The sequence below is a fragment of the Rana temporaria genome, chromosome 1 (assembly GCF_905171775.1).
Source record: "Rana temporaria chromosome 1, aRanTem1.1, whole genome shotgun sequence".
In the NCBI taxonomy this organism is placed as follows: domain Eukaryota; kingdom Metazoa; phylum Chordata; class Amphibia; order Anura; family Ranidae; genus Rana; species Rana temporaria.
Window position 1 is genome coordinate 650584448 of NC_053489.1, and position 20439 is coordinate 650604886.

A 20439-nucleotide genomic window follows, 5' to 3' on the forward strand; every position below is an offset into this window, starting at 1 on the left:
GCACAGTGTTTCTGAAATGGAGCGACTTTTCCATTATTGATTAGTTGAACTTGCAGGGCTCTAATGAGAAAAGGTGCAGTGTCTGCATCCCTTCAGAGGTGATTAAAGGATAAGTTCACTTTTTAAGAAAAATAATTAATGCAATTTTTTTTGCAGGTTAAAAAAAATAAAAAAAAGTGCATTTATTATTTTATTTACTTGGAACCTGGAAAGCATTGCACCCGTGATCAGCAGATGATGGGTGTCGTGCAGGACTCCTGCAGACTTGTCAGTATCTGTCTGCTCGTACCTCGTAGGGGCAGACCAATACACACGGACAGGAAAAAAGCAATGAAATACCAGAGTGCTCAAAAGCACCACTGGTAGCTCATTGAAACTATACATCGACAGCCACAAAGGCTGTCAGGACTTGAAGTTTCTCATTCACAGAGGACTGTGAGCGAATGACGTGGCCGGGTAGGCAGAGCCCCATTAGGCCACGTTATTTTCAAACAGTGACAGCAAGCACCCTGAGAAGATGCCCTCCCACTGTCACTGGGGAGGGGCTTCAGCTGCTGGAACATGTTACATGTTCCACCCTTAGAGTGGTTGTATACATCACTTGCACATTTTTATCTACAGGTCAGCCTATAATAAGGCTGACCTGTAAGTAAAATGAATATCTCCTAAACCTGTGAGGTTTAGGAGATATTCACCTTGCATGCAGCCACTGACGTCAGTGGCGCATGCGCTCTGAAGGTCTGGCGGATGCTGCCAGAAATTTAGAACTCCTCGCCGGAACGGGGACTCCCGTGTGCATGTGCGGAGAATGTTTCATCGCGGCTCCGGCCACTCACAGCGCCGGAGCCAAGAACCCAGAAGGAACACGTCAGCTCCCTCAGCGGTGACCGGGAGGCGGTGCGGGCCCTACGAGTTATGAGCAGACAGATGCCTTAAGCCGCGTACACACGACCATTTTTAATGTCCTAGAAAAAAAATGCTCGAGCAAAGCGCTGTGACGTACAACACGTACAACGGCACTATAAAGGGGAAGTTCCATTCAGATGGCGCCACACTTTGGGCTGCATTTGCCGATTTCGTGTTAGTAAAAGTTTGGCGAGAGACGATTTGTGCTTTTCAGTCTGTTACAGCGTGATGAATGTGCTATCTCCATTCCGAATGCTAGTTTTACCATAACGAGTGTTCCCGTCTCATAACTTGCTTCTGAGCATGCGCGTTTTTTTCACATCGTTAAAGCGGATGTGCCACTAAAAAAATATATTAAAAGCCAGCAGCTACAAATACTGCAGCTGCTGACTTTTAATATAAGGACACTTACCTGTCCTGGAGTCCAGCGGTGATCGCAGCAGATGACGAGCCGATCGCTCGTCACCCTGCTGCTCCCCCCTCCATCCACGGTGAGGGAACCAGGAAGTGAAGCGCTCCGGCTTCACTGCCCGGTTCCCTACGGCGCATGCGCGAGTCGCGCTGCGCCCGCCGATTGGCTCCCGCTGTGTGCTGGGAGCCGAGTGTTCCCAGCATACAACGGGGGACGGACGGAAGGTAAGGAAAAAACCTGTCCTTTGCCCGTATCGTAGGGCCGGAAGTGGGTGCAGATACCTGTCTGTAGACAGGTATCTGCACCCCCCTCCCCCCTGAAAGGTGTCAAATGTGACACCGGAGGGGGGGAGGGTGCCGATCAGCGGGACTCCACTTTAGAGTGGAGATCCGCTTTAAAGCCTACACACGACCATTTTTCACAACGTGGAAATTTAGAGCATGTTCTAAATTTTTAATGCCCATTTTTCACGTCGAAAAAAAATGCTCTGGAGCCCACACACGATCGTTTTTAATGACCATTTTAAAAAATGGAATTTTTCACGTCATGAAAAACGGTTGTGTGTACGCGGCATTACAGTTTTTTTTTTTTCAGGGCATACAACCACTTTAAATAGAGGTGGAACATGTAACATATTCCAAAAGGTGAACTTATTAAACCCTTTGGGAGACTCTCACCAAAAATGTAATTTTAGTTGCACAAGATGCCTAAAATCTGACTTGTATCTTAGTGCAGGCTTCAGGGAGAATCAGTGGGCCAATCACACAAGCAGGAAATGATATTTCTGGGGAAGTTCTGTATACCAACTGTGTACAAAAGGCCTCCAGGTAGCCATATTGCATTTTACAGAAGATTTTAAGAACATTTTTGGTAACATTAAATTACTATATAGTTGTGTAACAAATGTGTTATTTTTTTATTTACAATTTTTTCCCCCACAAATGTGTAGTTACACTTTTAAAAACAGGTAACTAGCATTTTTTTTTTCTCTTTTTAAGTGTATTTTGTGCGTGTACTCGAGAGAGGAGCCGGACTGCAGGAGTTTGGAGTAGGCAGGCCTCCCCCAGAGGCAATCTGCCACCTTTCTCCATGCCCCGGGTGGCAATGGCGGGTGTGTGAGGGGGTCCTCCCACACAGCCCGCCCTACCTGCTCCGCTTTGAAGCCCAACGGGGCAGAGGGACTCCCTATAAGGGAGTGAGAGGATTTGCCCGCTCAACCAGCCCCGTTAGTCCTTCGCCTCTCTTTTTAGAGACCGCGTGGTCAAAGTGCGTGCATGTTAACCCAATTTCGAGTGCGTGTAAGTGTGGTGGTTTTTGTTGAAGGGGGGTGGGCATACTAAGCGCAGGCTTACCTCGCATAGCACACCCACCGGGAGCCGGGCTGAGACCACCAAACTCAATTCACATGCAGCCAAGACCGGGATCCGAACCCCTAGCTGCAGAGGTGAATGGCTTGTCAGCGCAGTGCCAATCGCGTTGAGCCACCGCAGCTCCCTTAACTAGCATTTTCAAGCGAGGTCAGTAATCAGTTTACAAACTTTTTCCAGGGGGGGGGGGGGGGGATTCCCTTTTGGTTCACTTTTATTCAGGAATTTAGAACTTAGTATACATTTTGTCTATTATAGAGTCCATGCGCTTTGCTTTGCAGAGCTATGTATTAAAGCGCACGGTTACCTTTACACAGTTCCTGGACGCCTCACATGATGCCACTCCCGACACCGCAATACACAGGACAACTGTAAGGTGCGAGCTTTGGCTGCAATCAGCATCTGTATTTGCATCTGGTCAGGAAATAGGAGCGGGTTTGTCCTCATAAATAAAATAGCAGGCTGTTTTCCTCTTTGGAAATCAGGTATTTATTCCGCGTCATACCGCAAACATGGCAACAGCACAGAGCTGGCATTCACCGAGCGCACAGTCCGGCCTGTATGTACGGCTTGGAAGTAGAAGATTGCGGGAGCAGAAAAAACTTCCTAAACCAAACAGCGGACACAAACCACTTGAGTGATATTTATAGAGTGGCAGAGCTCCGGCACAGGGGGCCTTTGATAGAGCGGATTTCACAGAAATCGCAGCTATATTCCAGGGAATGTGCTACATGACTACCATAAACACCCATGGGATACACACACTCCGCTGTAGAGGAGCTGTCACAGAATGGACAGACATGCTTTATAGAAGTGGAAGTGCAGACATCCAATGTCTGAGACTAGTCTGCCATCAAAACTGCTAAACTGCAGCAGTCGGAGGATTAAAAGCTGCATTTCCCAAAGCGGATTTGGGGCTCAGGTAGACAGACCTTTTGAATTAGGCAGAGCACCGTTTTAAATGCCGTCAAATGCAAATTGCACCAAAAACCTTTCAACAGGCAGTTAACCACTTGCCGACCTCCTCATGTAAATATACGTCAGCAGAATGGCACGGACAGGCAAATGCACGTACCTATACGTCCTCTGCTTGACGTGGGTCGGGGGTCCGATCGGGACCCCCCCGTACATGCGGCGGTCGGTAAGCCTTGGGGAGCGATCCGGGACGACGGCGCGGCTATTCGTTTATAGCCACCCCGTTGTGATCGCTCCCCGGAGCTGAAGAACGGGGAGAGCCGTATGTAAACACGGCTTCCCCGTGCTTCACTATGGCGACGCATCGATCGAGTGATCCCTTTTATTAGGGAGACTCGATCGATGATGTCAGTCCTACAGCCACACACCCCCACAGTTGTAAACACACACAAAGTGAACCCTAAATGTTACAGCGCCCCCTGTGTTTAACTCCCAAACTGCAACTGTCATTTTCACAATAAAGAATGCAATTTAAATGCATTTTTTGCTGTGAAAATGACAATGGTCCCAAAAATGTGTCAAAATTGTCCGAAGTGTCCGCCATAATGTCGCAGTCACGAAAAAAATCGCTGATCGCCGCCATTAGTAGTAAAAAAAATAAAAATGCAATAAAACTATCCCCTATTTTGTAAACGCTATAAATTTTGCGCAAACCAACCGATAAACGATTATTGCGATTTGTTTTACCAAAAATAGGTAGAAGAATACGTATCGGCCTAAACTGAGGAAAAAAAAAATGTTTATATATGTTTTTGGGGGATATTTATTATAGCAAAAAGTAAAAAATATTGAATTTTTTTCAAAATTGTCGCTCTATTTTTGTTTATAGCGCAAAAAATAAAAACCGCAGAGGTGATCAAATACCACCAAAAGAAAGCTCTATTTGTGGGGAAAAAAGGACGCCAATTTTGTTTGGGAGCCACGTCGCACGAGCGCGCAATTGTCTGTTAAAGCGACGCAGTCCCGAACTGTAAAAACCCCTTGGGTCAGTGGTTAAACAAAGCCCTATCCCATACATAACCCACATGAAGATCATCTTTACAAGGAAGACTGGTCAAATTCAAATTTTACCACAAAGGAAAATGTGTCCTCTATTATCCTCCTCCATAATACAATGCCCGTTGGTGCTTAGGAATTTTATGATTTTAGATTTTATGAATATTACGATTTTAGCTTTTCAGAGCAGAATGCTGTCCCAATAACTCCTCCTTCACCAAACTGTTAGTTCCATTAACAAGGCATTGCTATCCATGAATACAGAAAATGTCTACTACTGCAGGGAGAAAAGTTTGTAGGCCTGTGAGTGAACTTTTGGGGAACCCCATTCCATAGTTGCCAACATTTTCAAAAAATGTATAGGGGCACTTTTTTTGTCTGTAGGCGAGGTCTTATAATTAGGGGGCAGGACATTCTTTTTCCGGCATGCCATAGTGGGGGAAGAAAAATGTGGGGGTCCCAGAACTTTGGCTGGAGAAGACACTGTCACCCCTCTTCACCTGGGTGTGGGCCGCACCCCGGTAGCGATGCCACTGGTGATTTGGTCTTCACGCCATTTACAAAAGACCAGCTCTTGGAGGCTGAAGGGAAGAACCAAGAGGCAAAGCCTGGGTTCCGTCTCTTGTTTCTTCCTCATGATAGCTGGTCTTCTGTAAAATGGTGGCAGGCGGAGACAAGTCACCAGTGCCGGACGCGACACTCTAGCAGCGGCAAAAAAAAAAAAAAACGGGAAAACAGCGATTTCCTGGGACATTTCCCGGGATACAGTAAGACCGGCACAAAGGTCTAAATACCAGGAATGTCCTGGGAAATGTGGGACAATTGGCAACTATCTCATTCCAAAACCATGGGCACTAATACGCTTGCATCCCTTTCAGATTTCTTTGGCAGCAGAAATTTACTGCATGTCCAGTCACCAATGAAAGCATCTGTGAGGTCAGGTACTGGCCTTCCTCAAGAAAACTTGGCTCTCAATTTGCTTTCCAATTAAATTCAAAGTTTCTCTTTAGGGTTGAGGTCAAACTATGTCTTTACGGAGCTGGCTTTGTATATGGTCATGCTAAAAAAAACACAAGGGCCTTCTCTAACCTTTGTCACAACATTGGAAGTGCTCTTGGCAGTCTTTGATGCTGTAGCATTAACAGTACCCTTAAAGTGGTAGTAAAAGCTTACATACAGCAATTTAAGTGGTAGTAAACGCTTACATACTCTGCTTTGAAAACATTCATACCCCTTGAAATTTTCCAAATTTTGTAATGTAAAAACCAAAAACGTAAATGTATTTTATTGGGATTGTATGTAATAGACCAACACAAAGTTGCACATAATTATGAAGTGGAAGGAAAACGATAAATGGTTTTCCAAATTTTGTACAAATATCTAAAAAAAATGTGGAGTGCATTTGTATTCAGCCCTGGAGTTAATATTTTGTAGAATCTCCTTTAAAAGGTGTTGTAAAGGTTCATGTTTTTTCACCTTAATGCATCCTATGCATTAAGGTCAAAAAACATCTGATGATTGCCGGCCCCCCAGCCCCCCGGTTTACTTATCTGAGCCCTTAAAAGTCCGGCGTCGAGAACTTGCTTGATCACGACCCGGTCTTCTCGGCTCTTTATTGGATAGATTGCTAGCAGCGGAGCCATTGGCTCGCGCTGCTGTCAATCAACTCCAATGACGCGAGGGCCGGGGCCGAGTTCTGTAGTTGGCAGGTATGGCCGTCGAATACAGGACCCGGGAGCACGCCTGCAAGGTAAGCCCCTTGGAAGAGCGCTTCCCAGGGGGGCAACCAGAAGCGGGGAAAAGCGGAGACAGCCACCGAGGGACCCCACAAGACGGGGATTGGGGCCACACTGTGCAAAACGAGCTGCACAGTGGAGGCAAGTATGATAGGTTTGTTATTAAAATTAAAGCTTTACAACCACTTTAAGAACTATCCTAAGGCAATACAAAATCCTCCTACAAAAACAGATTTGTCTATCTACAGTCTTCTCTTCTTTACAGCCGTCGAAAAGTGCTGAATTTCTAAACTTGTCAGAGTTTAGAGAAAAAAAAGGGGTGGGAAGCTGAAGTTACACTCCGCAGACCTCAGTAAGGGGAGCTCTGAGAGCTGATTGGAGGAATTGGGCACATCCCTGCACACAGCTGACAGGAAAAGAGCTGAGGCTGTCAATCGCGTCATCGTATGTAATTGACAGCAGCGCCAGCCAATGGCTGCGCTGCTATCAATCCGTCCAGCCTAGCCAATCAACGGCCAGGCTGGGAACCGAAGAGGATCACGGGGTTGCGTGCGGGACTTTCGAGGGGTGAGGTAAGTAAAACGGGGGTTCGGGGGAGGCTGGCACCGTCAGATGTTTTTTCACCTTAATGCATAGGATGCATTAAGGTGAAAAAACATTTACCTTTACAACCCCTTTAATTTCAGGTGTCCAGAAACTTGCAATGGCCAGTTGGTCTCGAGATCACACAAAAGCAGCATGCATTGCAAATATGCTTTTTTTCCTGTTGGCATCTCAAAACTTTACATTTCCTTCCTTTTGTTTGGTACAATATCCTGTGCAGTGATGAATTCTCCTCTCTGAAATAATCGTACATTTTTTTTTTTTTAAGTTTATTAGTTTTTCAGAATAAATATTAACATACAGCTTTACTGAAGCAACTTAAACATTCCAAGTGCCAATATATATAATTGACATATAACATAAAATTCATAAAGAACATAAACGTTGTAAATCCGACTGTGTATCTTAACAACGTATAATATAAAGGCAAACACAAAAGGAGAAGGAGGTGGAAAGGGAAGGAATGGACATATAATTGACCGAAACGGAAAAGAATCAGATCAGGAAAATGGTAATTTCCTATCACTCATAAGAGTATGATGCAATCAAATATCAAAATAAGATAAACGATATTGATACATATCATCTTGTCATGAGTCTAATAAGACTTGGCATTCTGTAGAATTTGTAAAGTGGAACCAGCACGACCATTTGTCGTAGAAGTCTTTAGAAGAATCTTTCGATTGGTGGATCAAGTCTTCCATATTGGCAATATGGTTTACCTTGCGAATGCAATCTGAAATAGTAGGGGGAGAAGAGTGAGTCCATTTGATGGGGATGCATAGTCTCGCCGCATTGATAAGGTGTATTACTATAGTGTGGCTGTAAGCCGAATGGGGAAGACTAGAAAGATGTAATAAATATTGCCCGGCCGTGAAGTCTGGAGTGTAAGTGGTGATGTGCGATATAAGTCTATGAACCTCCCTCCAAAACCCTGCAATCACGGTACACTCCCACCAAATATGCAGTAGTGTGCCGGGTTCGGTGTTACAACGCCAACATAAGGGGGATATATCCAGGTTGTATTTATTAATGACCAAGGGGGTCCTGTACCATCTGGAATATATTTTGTAGCCATTTTCCTGGGTCAAGATATTTAATGAACCCTTATGCAAACGTCTAAAGATAGTCATCCACAGATCATTAGATATCGAGATTTTGAGTTCCCTTTTTCCATTTAAGATTAGTATCGTCAACTTGAGGATCTATGTTTGAATTAAGTAACGTGTACATGAGAGACTAAATGTTTTTGAGGAGAGTTTTTAAGGCAAATAGATTCAAATTGAGTCTTGGACCTACACCACGTGTTGACAGGGTCAAGTCTATTGAGAAATTTAGTGATTCGTTCAAAATCAAGGGGGGAAATATTGCTACCAGGATTGTTGGATATGAAAGATTCGAAAGATTCGGGGATATTCTGTGTGAAAAAATCTACAGCTCTATATGACACTTCGGGAGGAATGTCGGAATGGTTAATGCTATAGTCTCGAAGATGAATTTCAGGATTAAGAGTAATCGGGGTAATGGGACCATATATCGAGGAAATAGTCATTGTTTTGCATAGGGATCTGAAGATTTTCAGGGTGGTCCCCGTGATGGGGTGAGATTTGGCAGAATGTGGAATTTTTTTTGGATTGGTCCACGGTAGATGTTTCAGAGATTGCAGGAATACTCTTCCAGCGTTATCCAGTCTTTAGAGCTTTTGTGTACATGCCAGTCAATTATTCTAGACATGTGACAAGCCCAGTAATATTTACGTAAATCCGGAACCCCAATTCCTCCCATGAGTTTTGGGAAACTAGCTTGTCCAATTTAATCCGGGGTTGTTTTGCATTCCAAATAAACTTTAAGCAAAGTTGTCTAAATGTCTTGAAAAAAGCGCCCGGGATGTTTATGGGGATGGTTTGGAATAAATATAGGAATCTTGGTAGAACAATCATCTTGAGTACATTTGCTCTTCCGAACCACGAAAAAAATACCTTTATCCTATCTTCGTAAATCAGACATGATGTTATTCAACATGGGTAAGAAGTTGTTAGCATATAAGTCTTTTGTGTCGGAAGATAAGTTAATACCCAAGTATGACATACAGTCATCCTCCCAGGCAAATGGGAAGTTCTGTTTGCAAAGAGCAACTGTGTCAGGAGGTAAAGATACGTTGAGGGCCTTGGATTTAGCAAAGTTTATTTTTAAATTAGAAACAGTCCGAAATAGGGAGAAATCTTTTAGCAAGTTGGGAATTGTAATAATAGGATTTGTCAGAAACAATAATACATCATCAGCAAATGCAGCCTGTTTATATTGTCTATCCTTAATAGTAATACCCACTATATCTTGGTTCACTCGAAGCCTACACAGAAGGGGTTCCAAAATTAGAATATAAGTGGTGACCAGGGACAACCCTGGCGTGTGCCATTCGACACAGAGAAAGCCTCCGACAGGCAGCCATTTATCTTGATCTTTGCTGTTGGGGATGAATATAGAAGATCAATAAATTGTAGCATACGGTCCTGCAGACCTAAAGATCTCAAGGCTGCACGCATGTAATTCCACGCTATCCTGTCGAAGGCCTTCTCTGCGTCGAGGGACAGGATGAAGCCAGGAAAAAAAGGATTTTTGTACTCACCGTAAAATCCATTTCTCTGAGTTCATAGACGGACACAGCATCCTTTGACCTTAGGGTTATGCTTCTTCCTACCAGGAGATTTAGGCAGAATTCTACAGCACTTAAGGTGTTAAAAACTTTCCTTCATGCCGCTCCTCCCAAGGGGCGTGGCTCCCCCAGGCATAACCCCCACTCTGCTTCAGCAGCCTCAGTTCGTAACAAGCAGTACAAACAAAGGAGGGGTGGGTGCTGTGTCCGTCTATGAACTCAGAGAAATGGATTTTACGGTGAGTACAAAAATCCTTTTTTCTCTTTCGTTCATAGACGGACACAGCATCCTTTGACCTTAGGGACGTCCCCAAGCAGTGTCAAAAAAATTCGAGGGGTGGGAAAATAACACAGCAAAAACAGGTTACACCCCAAACAAAACCGGAGTTACTCAACGGAGGAACTCCAACCTTAAACTGCCGCCTGTAACACCCTGCGGCCGAAGGAGGCATCAGAAGATGCACTCACATCCACCTTATAAAACTTTGAAAAAGTGTGGAACGACGACCAGGTCGCTGCCTTACACACCTGTAACACAGAGGCTTGGTGTCGGAAGCCCAGGAGGCCCCGATCGCCCTGGTCGAATGCGCCATGACCCGAAAGGGAGGCGCCCGCCCCTTCAGGGCGTAGGCCTGAAGCACAACCTGTCGGATCCACCTGGAAATGGTGGCCGACGAGACTGCCAGGCCCATACTGGGACCGGACACAGACACGAACAGCGAGTCCGACTTCCGGAACGGAGCTGTCGCCGACAAGTAAACTCGAAGGGCCCGAACCACATCCAGAGAATGTAAAGAGGCTTCCTTCGGGTTCTTCGGCTGAGGACATAATGATGGAACAACAATGTCCTCGTTAATGTGAAAAGGCCGAAACGACCTTCGGAAGAAAAGAGGGCTGCGGGCGCAGCACCGCCTTATCCTGATGGATGACCAAGTAGGGGGCCTTGCAAGACAAGGCCGCCAGTTCAGACACTCGTCTGATAGAGGTAATAGCTACCAGAAAGATCACCTTCTGCGACAAAGTCAGCAAGGGGATCTCCCGAATGTCCTCAAAGGGGGCACGCTGAAGCGCCGAGAGGACCAAGTTCAAGTCCCAAGAAGGTAGCGGAGGGCGCACCGGGGGGGCCACATGCCGGACCCCCTGCACAAACGTGCGAACCAAAGAATTCGCTGCCAAGGGACGCTGAAAATAAACAGCCAGAGCAGAAATCTGACTCTTGATCGTGCTCAAGGCAAGAGCCTGGTCCACTCCCCGCTGTAGGAACAGCAGGAACCGGGACACCACGTAAGTACGGGGTGCCACTTCATCTCCTCACACATAGAGATGTATGCTTTCCATGTACGATGTAAATTTTTCGAGAAGTGGACTTCCGTGCACGCAGCATGGTAGAGATTACCGGGCCCGACAGGCCCCGGTCCTTCAGTACCTGGTTTTCAACAGCCACGCCATTAAAGCCAGTGACCGTAAAGCGGGATGGAAGATCGGGCCCTGAGACAGGAGATCTTCCCTCCGAGGCAGACGCCAGGGGGCGTCTGCCACCAGACGTACCAGGTCCGCGTACCAAGAGCGACGCGGCCAATCTGGGGCGATCAGGATCGTTGGAATACCTTCGGCTTCCACCGGCTTCCACCCTGCGCAGCAGGCGGGGTAGGAGCCTTTAGAGGAGGGAAGGCGTAAATCAGGTGATATTGACCCCAGGGAGCCACTAACGCGTCTGACGCGTCTGCCCACGGGTCCCTTGACCTGGCCACAAACCGTGGTACCTTCCGATTGAGACGGGACGCCAGAAGGTCCACGTCTGGAGTCCCCCATTTTTGGCACAGGATCTGAAACACCTCCGGGTGGAGAGACCACTCCCCTTGATCCAGAGTCATGCGACTTAGGAAGTCGGCTTGCCAATTCAGAACTCCCGGAATGTATACCGCCGACAGGGACGGAACGGACCTTTCGGCCCACCGAAGTATGTGAGCGACCTCCGTCGCCGCGGCCGAGCTCCTTGTGCCGCCCTGATGATTGACGTACGCCACGGCCGTGGCGTTGTCGGACTGGATCCTGACAGGACGGCCCTGTAGCTCCAGCGACCACCTGACAAGGCACAGCTTGATTGCTCGGAGCTCCAGGATATTGATCGGCAGGCGGGACTCCTCCCGAGTCCAGCGCCCCTGGGCTGACTGGGTGCCCCAGACGCCCCCCCAGCCGAAGAGGCTGGCTCCGTCGTGACCACTGTCCAGCGGCACGGAAGAAAAGACTTCCCGGACTGAAGCACCGGAGACGTCAGCCACCATGCCAGGGAAGATTTGGCCAGATGGCTCAACCGAATCTGGCGATCCAGAGAAGATGGGACCCTGTCCCATCGTGACAGAATCTCCTTCTGTAGTACCCTGGTGTGGAATTGGGCATACAGAACCGCCTCGAAGGAGGCCACCCTCAGACCCAGAACCCGCATGCAGAAGCGAAGAGATGACCATTTCTGGGTCAACAACTGTCTCACTGCAGATTGCAGGGTCAGCAGGTTTTGCGATGGGAGGAACACTTTTGTCTCCCCCGAATCCAAAACCAGCCCCAGGTGTTCCAGCCTCTGGGACGGAACCAACACTGATTTTCTGAGATTCAGAAAACCAGCCAAACTCCTGCAGAGTCCGACACGTGATGGACACGTCCTCCTCTAACTCTGAGCCTGAAGAAGCTCTCAGGAGAAGGTCGTCCAGGTATCCCACGATAGCGATCCCTCGCTGCCGTAGCAAGGCCAGGATCGGGGCGAGCACCTTGGTGAACACCCGTGATGCCGACGCCAGCCCGAACGGGAGGGCCACGAATTGATAGTGGTCCTCCCCGATCGCAAAGCGCAGATACCTTTGGTGGCTTGTGCAAACGGGAACATGCAGGTATGCGTCCATGATGTCTAAGGACGCCATGAAGTCCCCCTGGTGGAGGGACGCTATGATAGAACGGACCGACTCCATCCTGAATCGCTGCGCCTTGACAAAGGAGTTGAGGGCCTTTAGGTCCAGGATAGGGCGAACCCCTCCCTTCTTGGGGACCACGAACAGATTGGAGTAGAACCCCCGAAACCGTTCCAGCGAGGGGACCGGCACAACCACCCCCCTGTCCAGAAGAACCTGGACAGCCCCGGACAGGGCTAGCCGACGATCCGGAGGAAGCTGGAGGTTGGATGGAAAAAATCTGTTTGGGGGACAAGAAAGGAACTCTATCTTGTACCCCGAGGCGACCACCTCGCAAACCCAACGGTCGGATAGAAGAGAATTCCACCGATCCACGAAGTCGTGAAGCCGTCCCCCCACCCGAGACCCGGGCGGGGGCAGACCTTCATGCGGAAGCAGGCTTGTCCGGTTTTTTGAACCAGGGGCGCTTACGCCCGGCAGCAAGGGCTTTTGCACCTTGCGGACCTTTTCCAGCCGCGCTGGCGCACGAAAAAAAACGCTTAGGGGGTAGTAAAAGTAGGACCTTGCTTGCGGCGAGGTTCCCTACCCTTCCCCGACTGAGGGAGCAAGGTGCTCTTACCTCCAGTGGCATCCTTAATGATGTCATCCAGGGATGCCCCCAAAAGCCGTCCGCCCTTAAAGGGCAAATCTATCAAGGCCTTTTTTGAGGACTGGTCAGCCGACCAGCACTTCAGCCATATAAGGCGGCGCAGAACCACTGCGTAGACAGAAGCCCTGGAAAGCAAAGGAATCTAATCCATATCCGCCTCGCAGAGAAACTTCTGACCCTGAATCAACTGCTCAGCCAGGTCCCTAGAGGACTCGGAAGCACCCTGGACCTCCAGATCCTGCAGCAGGAGCTTCGCCCTTTCAGTTAGCGTCTGAGCAACCAGGGCGCCGGCCAGAGCCGGCCTTACCGCCGAACCCACCACCGAGAACAGGGAGCGGGCCACGGCCTCCACTCTCCTATCAGCGGGGTCCTTGAAAGCAGGAGCCCCCTCCACAGGCAACGTAGTAGCCTTACTCAGTCTGGACACAGGAGGGTCCACCGACGGAGGAGTGACCCACTTTTTTAAAAAGTCCTCCTCCAGGGGGTAACGGGTAGCAAAGCTTTTAGGAATAGTAAAAGCCTTTTGCGGTGTATCCCATTCCTTATACAACATATTGTCTAAATAAGGAACACAGGGGAATACCTTAGCGGTACGCGGTGGTTTGCGGAATCCAAAAGGGACTGACACCGCTGGTGTCTCCGCCACATCCTCTAAATGAAGAGTCTCACGCACCGCAGTAATAAGAGCTCCAACAAATTCCTTGTCAGCAGACTCCGCAGCAGAGTCATCCTCGCTGTCCATGTGGGTTAAGCCCGCATCCTCTGACATGACAGAACCAGAAGCATCAGATTCTGCGTCAGAGATATCCCCAGAAACAGCCTCCGGGGGGGGCGCTTTTTTACCCCCCAACCGAGCACTGGCTGCTCCAAACCTGGTGAGAAAAAGACTCCAGGACAGCCGACACCGACTCAACAGATGTGGCAGGGGAAGGGGCGCTTAAGGGTTAATTCCGGCATTGTGAGGAATGAGGGGCCTGATTCAGGCTCCATATTGCAGCTGCCGTGTCACCCCCACTGCCAATGGCAGGAAAAAAGTCCCCCACAGGTCACCTCCCGGCCGCTAGAGCACAGTATGGGGCCCCCTGAGACTCACCACCCTCTGTACAGCGCGGTCTGTGAAGGCAAGTGTGTGCTGAGGAGAAGCTGCAGCGCTGCGTCTGTCCCCTCAGATGATTCGCGGTCTTTTTTCCCCGCCGAAACGGCCACTAGAGGCCGAACTAGTTCTGAAAACGGCGCCGGCCACAAGAAAATGGCCGCCGAATAATACAAGCGCGGCTCCGGCAAAATGGCCGCCGTTGCGCAGTTTTAAAAAGACAGTGTACCCAAAAATGACAGTACACCAAAACAGCACACAGCACACACAAAAATGCCCAGAATGTCCACCACAGTCCCCTGCAGTGACACAGAACAGCCCCAGCCATACCACGAGTGAAAAAAAAAAAATAAAAAAAAAAAAAAATGAGCCCCAGAGAAAAAAACCCCCTGCACAGCCGTCACCCAAAGGGGGAAGGAGGGAGAGGAATAAGGGAGAGAGGAAAGCAGGGAAAAACCCTCAGTCGACCTCCCAAGGGAAAACATTCCAGCCAGACCACTTACCTGAGTAAGGGGCCACTACTTACCTGTCCTGCGACTACCCGGCTGGAGGTATCCCAGACAGAACCAACGTCCGCGAACGGCATGGTTGTCAGCCAGACACACTGTGACAAGGCCATAGAGACCGGTCATATGTGTGCCCTAGAACCGAAGTTCCCCGGCCGCCCCTGGAGCAATGGGGCCTGTCGTGGACGTCCCAAAGCGGAGCTGAGGGCCGGCACACGCTCGAAGGCCGAACCTGGGGGGACTACAAGGGTCGAGGACCCAGCCTGTCACCCAGTCGGCTGTTGATAGAAGAATCGCAGGATTCAAAATAAAATAAAAAAGCGAGGAAAAAACTCGCAAAAAGCAAAAAAATTTTGCAAGAAAAAACTCCAGAGTCCAGGACTCCAGAGAGAGCCTGACTCTCCTGACGGTTAGGCAGAAACAAACTGAGGCTGCTGAAGCAGAGTGGGGGTTATGCCTGGGGGAGCCACGCCCCTTGGGAGGAGCGGCATGAAGGAAAGTTTTTAACACCTTAAGTGCTGTAGAATTCTGCCTAAATCTCCTGGTAGGAAGAAGCATAACCCTAAGGTCAAAGGATGCTGTGTCCGTCTATGAACGAAAGAGAAATTCGATTTAATGAGCCAGTTTTGTATATTCAGGGCTTTGATAGGGTTATCCCTTGCTTCCCTGCCTGGTGTGAATCCGACCTGGTCTAAAGAGATTAAATCCTTTAAAAGTGGCAATAGGCGATTCGCTGAGATCGTTGCATATAGTTTGATGTCCACGTTCAATAGTGAGATGGGCCTATAATTAGTTACCAGTGTCTTATCCTTATTTGGTTTGGGGATCATTACTATATGGGCTTCTAGAAGGTCTCTGGAAGAGGGCACCTGGGAAAGAATAGAATTGAATGTTGCAATAAAATGAGGGATCAACGAATCTCTAAAAGTTTTATAATAGTTGACAGTAAAACCATCCGGTCCAGGACTCTTGCCTGTGTTGAGTTGATTGAGCGCAGTGAGGGCTTTAGGCAATTCCAATGGCCTGTCCAAATCTTTGGCCATGTCCAAATTTAGAGGTTTAGGGCAGTAGGAGTTCAAAAAGTCTGATATCATGTCCTTCCTCGAATGCGAATTGCTAGGCAAGTTTGAAAATTGTACAATTTTGAATAATAGTTTTGAAATTGTTTGGCAATATCAGAAGTACTGGTAAACTTATTCGCTTTTGGATCAGTAATGGTGTATATTTTGTCAAATTTTTTCTTTGACGAATTTAAAGAGTTAGCTAGGAGTCTACCAGTTTTATTGCCGAATTCATAGAAAAAAAATTGTGAATAGATAAGGTTGCGCTTGACTTTTTTTATCCAAAATCTCAAGTAATTCATTTCTGGTATTGGTGAGTTCTGCAAGGGCATTCGAGGCAAGGGAATGTTTGAGTCTTTTCTAGAGTATCTATTCGGTCGGTAAGAAATTTTATGCGGGTTTGTCTATCTTTGTTTCTTTTTGCCAACAAGGAGATCATTTCCCCTCTAACAACGCTTTTATGGGCAAGCCAAATCGTATGAGGGTGAACATCATTCGTGGTATTTTCCTCAAAGTAGAATGAAAGCAAAGAGTTTATCCTTTGAACATTGTTTATATTGTTGAGTAAGGAGTTATCAAGACTCCAAGATTTTCCGGAGAACCGGTTTGTCTTCAAAAGGATATACAAATGGTAATGGGGTTGTGGTCGGATAGAATCATTGGTTCTACAGAGGCACTTTCCAGAGTATCCAAATCTTTTTGGGAGATTAAAAAATAATCTAGCCTGGAATATGCGTTGTGGGGGAGAGAGTAGAAAGTGTAGTCTCTAGAAGAAGGGTTTAGAGTGCGCCAAGTATCGTGCAATGATAAATGTCGTAACAAATTTTTATCAGACGTAAGGTTTTATAAGGAGTCTTAGATGAACCGGAAGATGTGTCCAAAAGGGGATTGAGGGCCAAGTTAAAGTCACCTCCAACTATCAGCATGCCATTGGCAAAAGATTCTAGGGACTCAATTACTTTCTCAAAGAATGAAGCGTGAAGTCTGTTAGGGGCATAAATATTGGCCAAAGTTAATGGTTTGTTATAAAGAGATCCTTTAATGAATAAGTATCTGCCTTCATTATCTATTTAGGTATCCAATATCTGAATAGGGCAGTTTTTCAAGATCAATATAGAAACCCCTTTACTTTTGGATTCTGGATTGGTAGCGTGAAATATGTGGGAAAAAATGTCGTCATTAAAGGCAGGACAACAATCTGTTTTGAAATGTGTTTCCTGTAGAAATATAATGTCCGAATTTGATTTTTTAAGCAATAGCATTAATTTTGATCTTTTCTCTGGTATATTAAGACCCTTGATGTTTAGGGAATATAGCTTAATCTTCCGTTTCGGATCAGTCACATTACCAGAGGGTGATGTCATGACTTTAAACAGAGGGGTAGTAACCTATAATAAGGAAGGAAGAAAAAAAAAAAAAAGGGGGGGGGGGTAAATAGGGGAGGGGAAACTTAGACCCCCTCAGGAAAAGCTCAAAATAAGATATCTATTTGAAGGGGGAAAGAAATAGAAAACAAATATAAGTATAAACGAAATCCTCCTATAGGGGGATATGTGGAAGGTTGGGGAACAAGGAAGGAGGGTAGGTGGGAAAAACGGGAAAGGGACAAATAGGAACGGTAAATGGGACGAAAAATGAGAGATCGTCGGGTGAAAACCCTGAGACCGATTACCGTAAAGAGGAAAATACACATGAAGATCTCCTCAATAAGGTAAATCGGTAATTGTATAGCGGCAATAGAGTACACCAATCACCAGTCAACTGACGACAACTAATGCCACTATCGTCGGGTTGGAGATAACCCAGATAAAGAAGTATGAGTTGAAAACCATACAGCCCATCACTACAGAGAAAAAATTAATAAAAATCATATCCTATTAAAAGGAAAATAATTCTTTAAACAGTTCTCCTATTAAAATGTAATTTTAAAGCAATTGTTGTGAAGAAAATAATTTCATAAATATTAAACAGAGCTTGTTGATTTGTAAGCAAAAATCTCCTGTATTTTCCCAATATATATAATTTTTCCCCTTCTTCTCCTTATTTTTTTTTTTTTAAATAAATCTAATTTTGTATAGTTAATTTTTTTTTTCTTCTTATTTAATATCTTTTTTCCTATTATATATTTTTTTCCTTTTTTTTTTTTTTTTCTCTTTGTTTTTTTTTTATTAACATTCCCCCTCCCCCTCTCAACCTTAAAAAAAAAATATATATTTTCCTTTTCCTATGTCATTTAATATCTTTCCATAAAAAATAAAATAAAAACATCTCTATTTGGAAAAAGGGACTAAGCCAAGCAGAGATAGGAAGACGAGCATAAGTCAGAGAAGAGGGAGAGAGAATCGTACATTTTTGAAGAGATAGCAGGTGGGAAACAAGGCACTTCAAAACCTATAACATGGTACAGCTTTATAGAAGAAACTCTCAGAGACTGTGGAATCCAAGGGTTAATCTTCTCACACCACTAAAGCCGTGATAGGAAAAATAAACTATTTCGACAGGATGAGGCCCCACCCTCCGCCCAGCCACTTTCCAAAACAGCCTTCTCTGGAGCCTCCACAGCCTAACATGCACTGACCATCAAGACTACAGAGGAAACGGGGGAATTTACAGGAAAAAAAAAATAATCAAAATACCACAGTTTATGTCTCATTCTCCCTCAGAAAAAGGATGATTACCCAAAGATTCAATCTCAACAAACAACATTTATGGGACATGACAAACTCTGAGACCCCGTCATGCCTGACTGCATTTACCATAAGTGAGTAACTTTATAGTAAAGCTCATAAAGTGCGTCCAGCTGCCATCACCCCAGGTGATTACTGGCTGTGCGAACAGGTAGGAGTAGCTGAGGCCATTGACTGCCTATCATTGCAGTGTACGGGCACAGCGGCTTTTGCTACCTGTCAGGGCTGGACTGGGAAAAAAATTTGGTCCTGGACTTCATCCAGACTGGCCCACTTTGAAAGGTCTCTCATGTTGGCCGGACAACTCCCGCACCCCCTCTCCCCCTTCACTAGCCACTAGCCATTCTACTTTATTAGAGTAGAACAGCTGGTACGGGTACTCTTATAGGCAGTACCAGTGGGGAAGCTAGACATTATTTCACCCGGGGCAAAGAATCAGTTCGGTGCCCCCCCTTATGGGACAAGTTGAGGCAGAAGTGAGAAACTCCCAGGACATAGCTGTTGAGTCAGCTGTCTGTCCCCTCCCCCATGCTCCTCTGTCATGCCCCCTGCTCCTCCCCCTGCTTCTTTGTCCCCCCAGGTGAGCGCTGCAGGGAGGGAGAGGAGGTGAGCGCTGCAGGGAGGGAGAGACAGAGGAGCGGAGGGGGGGGGGGGCGGCGGCGGTCCGCTGTCACTGAAGTCGGCCCACTGAGCCATCGGCCCACCGGGAAACTCCCTGTAGTCCCAATGGCCAGTCCATCCCTGCTACCTGTAAGCAGCCATCAGCTGGGATTGGCACTGTGGCTAAAACACCCATGTGAATGCAGCTAAACAGCAAGGATGTCTACCAATACAGCTACGGGGGGCGTGGCCAGGACAGGCATGTGAGGACGCATCTCTCATAGCTCCCGACGCTGATCCGGTATCGATCCTCCCCCGGCCACGATTCCGGTTCGACACCACCATATGCTGGAAGCCCGTGCTCCCAGGATCACAGCGGTACCACCACCGGCGTTCTGCACCAGGGGGATGACCCGCAAAGGACAGTCGGAGGTAGCGGGGATGGAGGTCCAAGATGGCGCCGCCGCGCTGGCTGTGAAAGGGACGCCTCGTGGTGCGGACAAAACGGGGCCCAAACACAGCAAGCCTGCTAAGACCCAGGGTAAGGACCCCCCCAGGGACATGCTTTATTATGCCCAGAAGATGACTGGGACGGGTATGACAGGGTGGAAGATATGGAGAACCGCCTCAGACGAAATAACGTTCGTATAGTGGGTCTGCCGGAGAGGGTGGAAGGCAAGGACCCCACCAATACAGCTACTGTATTCTGACAGCGGGCACTGATTGGATGAGGGTGCTTTTTGCCCGACAATGTTTAAATCATAGGACATCAGGTGGGAAGGTACCAACAAGGGACGCCAACTGATCGAATTTAGGACGCTTTGTTAGGAAAAGCAGAAAATCACTTTCTCTATGGCCAGCTTTAAAGTGGTTCTAAAGCTATCAGGTTTTTAACATTATGTAGTCTATGCATTAAAGTGAATGTAAACCCTCTCCTATACCCAGTGAAGTGATTATACACAAAGATTAAACATAGCATAGGTTTTACATGTATATCTGTTGTCTTTCCCTTTCTACACTCTTTAGAAAGTGCACATTGTGTTACAAATCTCTCTTCCCGTTTCAGCAGTGGGAGGGGAGTCTGGGCATACACTGTGTGAGAGCTGATTGGAGGAAAGGCACACACCCCCCCTACACATAGGCAGAGGAATGAAGAAACTTGCAAGGCTGTGCTTTAAAAAGACAAGCTCTCTGCTTACCTCCCCGACACAAATTGTAGCTGCTTTTATCTCCTGTGTCGGAGCGCTTGTCAGAAGTGATCTGGCTGATAACAGAGGAACGGAGCAGAACAA

The 20439-nt window shown here is 47.1% G+C and overlaps 1 protein-coding gene across 3 annotated transcripts in view; it reads right to left on the minus strand.

Annotated features, from left to right (window-relative positions):
* Positions 1 to 20439, minus strand: part of ATRN (attractin) — a 337196-nt gene that overhangs the window by 105009 nt on the left and 211748 nt on the right. The window contains exon 25 of one of the 3 annotated variants that reach the window (XM_040335497.1): positions 7302 to 7731. The exons of the other annotated variants lie outside the window; for them this stretch is intronic. Coding sequence (XP_040191431.1) covers positions 7714 to 7731 — 18 coding nt within the window. The 3' untranslated portion in view covers positions 7302 to 7713. Of the gene's footprint in view, positions 1 to 7301; positions 7732 to 20439 lie in introns of those variants that run through there. 3 annotated transcript variants of the gene reach the window in all.